The 7106-nt window shown below is 43.8% G+C and overlaps 1 protein-coding gene across 2 annotated transcripts; it reads right to left on the bottom strand.

Moving 5' to 3' along the window:
- Positions 1-19: 19 nt before the first annotated feature.
- Positions 20-4595, bottom strand: LOC135103477 (uncharacterized). Of its 2 annotated transcripts, XM_064009817.1 has the most exons (5): positions 2568-4595; positions 1782-2469; positions 1394-1492; positions 928-1089; positions 20-446 (listed from the first exon to the last, which is right to left on the bottom strand). In XM_064009817.1, the coding sequence occupies exons 3-5, from the start codon at positions 1484-1486 to the stop codon at positions 270-272; spliced, it is 432 nt and encodes a 143-aa protein (XP_063865887.1). In that variant the 5' UTR covers positions 1487-1492; positions 1782-2469; positions 2568-4595; the 3' UTR covers positions 20-269. The 2 variants fall into 2 exon arrangements, with proteins under 2 accessions (XP_063865887.1, XP_063865886.1); XM_064009816.1 differs by having other exon boundaries at positions 1782-4595.
- Positions 4596-7106: the final 2511 nt, after the last annotated feature.

Genomic DNA, 7106 nt, shown 5'->3' with positions numbered 1-7106 from the left:
TTGCCACGAGCGTTACTATTTTTTTGTGAATTATTATTAGAAAAATCTGTAAGATATGACATCTTCTATCTTGTCTACACACACACAACGATAACTTAATGTCTTAGTATTTGTCTTTTGTTTCAATCGCAAATCTCAACGCCCTAAAGAACTGACCCTGAAGTTCTCTTGTATGCCGCTCTGCACTTCGTCCCAATCGTGAACACTGAGGACGCAACCCGAGCCGTGACGTGGGGAACGTCTGGTGACTGGAGACTGCAGCTGGTGAGTCAGATCATGAAGGAGGTGAGGTTTAGATTCATCAAGCGTTGTTTGGTGGCGGGGTCGGCGAAGAACAGATAGCCGCTGCCAGCCAGGAGGCGGGGCAAGGGCTCCAGGTGCAGGTAGTTCGCCGTGCCGTTGATGAAATACATGTCAGACTCGTCGTGATGCCGCACCACAAGCATCTATCGTGGAGGGAGAACTAAGCGTGAGGCGTGAGAGACTAAGGGACAGAAGGCCTGTTCCTCCGCGTGTATTCTTTCAAGGCTCAATACACGTGCTTGTAGTTAAGGATATGACACGATTTTGTGTCTGTTACTTTTAGAAAATGTTTTATACTCGTATTGTATCTACTTAATTTGGTGATAAGATAGCACGGAATGAATCACAAACACTTGATTTTCCAAACATTTCGACTACGTCCTTCAAAGAGACTAGTCGAAATAGTAGAAATGTAAGGCATTCTGTTCCATCCCGTATTTTCTCACCACGGAATCGTACACGTATTAAGCCGCTATAATAAGACGGTGCCTCTGATGTTCCCATAACCCACTGATCACCTGGTTAGTATTACGCGGTCATGAGGTTGATGAAAGATCCCCCAAAGTACTCTCCCCTGCACAGCCTTCATCCTCTTACCCCGCCAAGGCTCAGCGCAGGGCTTACCGAGATAGAGAGACGCTCCAGCGTGGCCAGGATGCGGTGCTCTCCGCCGGCCGTGTCCAGCACCAGCAGGTCGATGGCGTGGGTCTTGCGGCCCAGAGCGGCGGTCACTAGGGCGTTGAGGGTGAAGCACTGTACGGGCGAGGTAGTACCACTGGGCTTGTCCTGACGGGAGTGAAGATGAAGGCTTAGCGGCTCACGTGGCATCCCTAAATGTGTCTCGTGTCAAAACTATTTTGCACCTTGATTCCTCAGTCTCATTCTGATCCTCGCTATGAAGTAACAGAGGAGTTTTGTAATTATTCTTAGTGTGTATTGGTTATTAATTTTGCAAATATCAAGCACAGCTACTTTTTCCTGACAAACGTATTTGATTCCTTGATAAATGAGCAGATTAGCTGTGAGTAGAGATTGCAAGAGTCAAGATTAGGATACCGAAGGACACAGGAGGAGCCTGCCAGCCACTGACCTCTTCGACGACATACTTGGTGAGGGTGGTGCGAGCTAGGGCCGTGTCACGGTACAGCTGCGGTAGGTCCTCGATGCCCAACGGTGACCACATCTCATCCTGCAGGCGACGCTGCACTTGATCGTCTTATTAAGGTATTATTTTCACTATTACTGCTGATGCTGCAATACTTTTTTTTTTTAATGAAATACCTACATACTAAATGTGTGTGTGTGTGTGTGTGTGTGTGTGTGTGTGTGTGTGTGTGTGTGTGTGTGTGTGTGTGTGTGTGTGTGAGGGCTCCCAAAAGCCACCCTCCTCAAAAAGAACAAGGAGGAGGAGAAGGGTCGTAAAATTTTAAAAAGTCAAGTTATTATCATTTGTTCCACTCCGCTGCCTTCATCCCCACCTTTTTGTGATATTCTACATCAGAGACACACGCCAGGGCAGCGGCGGCCTTCCTACGGCGTCTGAGCTGAGCGAAGGCCTGCGGGCGAGGCTCCACCAGCAGGCCGGTCCAGTCTTGACTCGCCTCCAGCCACGCCGTGTGAGACTTGAACACGCCCGAGCCTGCGCCGGCCTCCACGAACACCCCGCGCCGCTAGGAAGCACAGAGGAGGACAGCTGAAGCCTGAAGGGTCTTAGCTACACTGACGGAGGGAGCGAGAGCATGAGCGAGAATAAGAGAGAGAGAGAGAGAGAGAGAGAGAGAGAGAGAGAGAGAGAGAGAGAGAGAGAGAGAGAGAGAGAGAGGAGAGGAGAGGAAGAACAAAAACAAAAGAGAAAAAAGGAAATGAGAGAAAAAAAGGAAAGATAGAAAAAATAAATAAAAAAGAGGAAGAGCAAGAATTACATCCAAAGCAAAAGCAATGGATTGACCCACCCTTGCCTCACCTGGCGGCGGTAAAGTAAGCGGATGATGGACTCCACGAAGCGCCAGGGGCCGAGCTCCAGCCACGGCGGGTCATTCAGCTCGGCGGCGGTGATCGGATAGGGCGGATGATGCTGGGGGGGCCGCAGCACTGCCTGGCGGAGATGCAGGAGGAAAATGACGCTCTCTGGCGGCGGGGGATGAAGCCAGGCAGTCACTGAGCACTCTGCAGGAAGGAACGATTGTTTATTTATTTATTTCTCATTTTGTTTCTCAGATTTACGTTTTTTTTTTTCACCCAGTAAGTCTCTCTACCTTACTGACCGAAGTGGCAGAGGAGCGAGGGCGCCAGGCCAGTAGCCAGCACGTACAGACACCACATACCCCCTGCCGCACACATCGCCACCGCCGCCCGCCGCCCACGTCCTAAACAACGACACCCTGCTGTTGCCATCACGAACCGAGGCTGGAAGGACGGGTCGTGTTGAGCTGTGTGTGCTTGCTAATTAAGTGAGTGTAGATGAATGATGCACTGCTGTTTGTCACTTGCTTCCCTGATCATAATTCCTCCTCTTGTTTAGTTTTTATAGAATCTCCTGGATCGTTGACAAATGACAGGATAAGAATGACTAACAGACAGACAGACAGTTAGCAGACAGTCAGATGGACACACACGCACCCACACACAGACGAGACAGAAAACACACAGTCACATCAGAGGCGAGCCGGAGCGTCACACCGTAACCTCCCCCTCACAGCTCCTCACTGCTGCAGGATTATTGCCGCTTTTCCTGAAACGTTGGAGGATGAAAACTTAACTTTCCTCGTCTGTCTGCTGCTGCTGCTGCTAATATTCCATCCAAACTTCACGCCGGTGGTAATACAGTGAGAAGTTTTGTATTCAGCCTTATAGTTTTTTCTTTTTTTTTTCTTTTCTTGCATTAGTATTTTTCCAGAGCTCATTTCCTATCATTTTATTTATCGTTTATTATATGAAATTGTTAATTGGCAAGTGCTTTCGTGCAACACAAAAATAAAAATTCGCGTATGAGAAACAAGTATATAGTTAAGAATTGATGATAAACAACATTTTCTTATATTGTTATTTCCATTACTCCAAAGCACATTTTGTTTATTTATTTGTAATAGTTACTATAAAGAACGGTCTTATGGAAGCGGCCTCTTTTTATGTGCTATTAAAAGACTGGCTTATATTAAACTATTATACAATGCATCATCTTGTTAGAATTAGTGAAGAGAATTAGATCTTTCTTCTGCACTCATTCAAAATACATGAGTTACTGTAAAAACTTGGCCAAGGAATCGGTTTTCTCAAATGATAGGAGAACTCGTTTTCTGTTACAATCTCTCTCTCTCTCTCTCTCTCTCTCTCTCTCTCTCTCTCTCTCTCTCTCTCTCTCTCTCTCTCTCTCTCTCTCTCTCTCTCTGAGGTGAAGTCAAGGAACTCTGGAAGTGGAACGTTGCCGTCCTGGTCTTCCGAACAGTGACGCGCCATAATATAGATGTTCCCTGACTATACCTTACGCTGGCATCCTTACTCAGCCATACAAATACACACACAGGACCGTGCTCAAAACGTTTCGTCGTCTTATCTTACTTTTTATATCATAATTGATATTATAGTGACGGTCACTCTCCGGTCTCGCTCCAATCCTGGTTCGATCAAATGCCATCACATGGATTTCAGTGGAAGCATTCACAGTGGCAGTAACGTCAAGGAACGTTGTGCTTGTAATCCATTCAAGTGATAATTTGACAGCAGAGAGAGCTCCAGTGGACTGTATGTGAACGGAGGGGTGTGCACCCACAACGGTCCCACACTCCCGGCTCCCGCTCCGCTCCAGTTCTGCTGCATCCCTGTTGTGGAGTGTATTACGTAACTCCTTGAGTTTGGCGAATGATGGATCGCCAAAAGGAAGTACAGTGTTGGAATTATGATTAAGGCAGATAACTGATTAAGTTATTACAAATTTAAGGAACATGCATAAACAGAAGTAGTAACGTACTATGCAGCGGGGAAAGGAACGGGCCACCCTACTCTCCAAATCATGATGCCGAGGCCCAGGCAAGGTGGCGCTGCCTGCCCTAAGCCAACGCTCACGATTGAGTGCAACACACCTTTATAATTATATCTACTGAACTCAATCAATTTGCAAAACTTGTTTGTTGACTTAGTCTGTGAGCAACAAAACTTATTTTATATTATGTTTTCATATTAATGCTGATTGAATTGCTTATAGCGAAACCAGAGCTATTTGATTTTGCTTCCCCACGCTACAATGACAACTTGACGAGAAGCTGTGTGGAGATAGACAGGTAGTTGGGTTGTGAAGTAAGATATTCAGTAATCTAAAATAATCTGTTGTACCCTGGAGGAATCTATTCCCAAGTGTTGGTCTTACTCAGCAATATTCTCATCTATTTGTTCTTGGGTATATACTTAAATTTTATAATGTAATTTTGCCATTTTTCCGTGTTTCTCTGACACCAAAAAACTTCCATTTTATCATTTGCCCCCGTCACTGGACGAAGTATTTTGACGATGGCATGGCAACAGTTATGATGATGTAACGTGAGGGTGTATTGGACTGTAAAGTATGTGTGTTGTTAGGATAGTATGGATTAGCATCAGAGGGCTTAGCGAGCGAGCAAGTGTTTTCTTAAACATAATCTGAAGGTCTGAGCTAGAATATCAAAGATACACTGAACTATCCTTCTCGCTCGGGATAACCTTTTCCCTAAATCATATTCAGTCAGCAACCCTGGATACAGCCTCCTCAAATTCGTCTTGAAAGAAAATCCCTCATCAACCACTACGGCACATTTGCAGGCACATCATTGCCAGGAAGTGCAGCATCTGGTACATTCACATGTTCTTCGAGTCTTGCAAAATTTGATTTTTTCTCCTAACGGGTAAAGTTAACATTAAATCTTGTTAGCTACCGCAATGCTATCTTGATTTCTAGAGTTCTTCTCTTTTTACCGTCACGCCTCCATTATCCCCGAAAAAAGAAATGTTGTATTACTCCCATGGGATAATTTATCTCCGCTTGGGAATCACTAGCCTAGGTGATAGCTGAAAGCTGCTATTCTGTACGAGTCTCCCGAGGCCGAAAATCTGAAATGAAACAACATCGAGAAATTAATTTTACTATAGTCTCATTTATAGGATCTGAGTGTAAAAAACGCTGGGGATCCCTGCGATCGCAGTATCGTAAACATAAACAGGAATACAAATAGCGGACAGGCTGTTACTAATGACCAGAAGCGGAAGTATCAAGACCACATGTCATTTTTGCACACATTTTTGAAGGACAGATCGCAAATAACATCTCTGCAGTAGACGGGAAATGAATCAGAGGATACAGATAATGAAGCTGGCACAAAGGAACCCAGTAAACAAGACAGTGAAAAAGATAACGAGTATGTTGACGCTTTAAGGCAAATTCCATCTCCTCAGTAAAAATGTCGCATACGTAAAATAAAGTACAGTCAGGAAAATAGGAACATTACATCTATTAGTCTGTCGAGATCCCTTGAAAATAAGAAGGAAGAAGGTGTACCTGAACCAATTGATATTTTTTTTTTTAACAGGGATCGCAGCTGCTGTTAAACCTAATCAACATTTCATTAAAACATTTTTTTTTTTTTATTAAATGAGATTGGAGCACAAACCAGAGTGCATGCCCCTAGCCCTCGCTATCACCTGCTCTCTCCCAGCGTTCTTCCTTACCCACAAACACTCCACCTGTTCACAAGTATCTACAAGTTCATGAGCACCACTACAATGCACTGTAGCCTCAGCAGCATACTTGTACCTCACAGTGACGTTGTCAGCATGCTCTTTTCCTTCTTGTGTAATGCTACACATATGTAACACTGAAGGAATAAACGATGATCCTCTGTATTACCCTTCAGTCATGCTGAGTGGTTAATGTCTTACCTTAGACACACAGCCAGTTTTCTCTAGGAGTGATGGCTTCTCTGAATGATGTTTTCCTTCTGTCATGTTACCCTCAGGTGTTTTTAAAGTATTCTTTTAAACTGTTCATTTTAAAATACCCACGAAATTTACTTTCATTAATCAGATAAGGAAACAGTAACTGTATGGAATTATTCTTCACTTTTCCTGTCCTACAAGACAGCATTAACCATCATCACACAGATTTCCCACACCTCTTTCCTCGGCTTCATCAAGTGCAATGGCGATCATTGTCAACTCGGCTCATGAAGTCACGTCTTCCGTCGGTGGTGGTGAGATTTCTGCTGAGAAGATATGACCAGACCGTGAGTGTGAACGAAGCGAGGGCGGACCGGACTTGGGAATGCACACAGGAATTAGGGTCCTTACACTGAATCACGCTAACAGGCCCTAGTGGAAGCTTAGGGTTTTCAAGGATATTTTCACATCATCAAAGAAAACCCAACTAATCATTTCGATGGCCTTTGAAAATTATTTAAAAAAATATTTAAAAATACGGACGTAGATTTACTTAGATATAAAAAAAAAAAAAAAAAGTGTCACATTGTCATTACCAGGCAAAGGGTCATTGCATGTGCTTCTCAGAAGGTAAGTTAATTCGGTAGCTTGACTTAATCAGAAAAGGAAAAATAAATAACATGCCGTGTTCACTTGGACATTACCCTACATAAGAACGATGAAGCCTCACGTTGACTGACGATGATTTAAAACAAACAGTCATTACCGCACACTGAAGGAAGAGAGAGAAAAAAAAAACGTCCAGTCCAGTCAGTAATCATAATACTACTAATAATAAGCTAGTAAGAGAATAACATTAACAAAATTATAAATAATACAAAACAATATAAAAGTAACAAAAC

Source organism: Scylla paramamosain, chromosome 9 (assembly GCF_035594125.1).
Source record: "Scylla paramamosain isolate STU-SP2022 chromosome 9, ASM3559412v1, whole genome shotgun sequence".
NCBI classification, from domain to species: domain Eukaryota; kingdom Metazoa; phylum Arthropoda; class Malacostraca; order Decapoda; family Portunidae; genus Scylla; species Scylla paramamosain.
This window is presented reverse-complemented; position numbering and strand designations above follow the sequence as displayed.

Excerpts from the sequence above, each read along its gene's own strand:
- LOC135103477 (XM_064009816.1), bottom strand. The coding sequence starts at position 1,486 with ATGTGGTCACCGTTGGGCATCGAGGACCTACCGCAGCTGTACCGTGAC. Across the intron at positions 1,090-1,393 it reads CCAAGTATGTCGTCGAAGAG|GACAAGCCCAGTGGTACTAC; the intron begins GTCAGTGGCTGG and ends CACTCCCGTCAG. Across the intron at positions 447-927 it reads TGGAGCGTCTCTCTATCTCG|ATGCTTGTGGTGCGGCATCA; the intron begins GTAAGCCCTGCG and ends CCTCCACGATAG.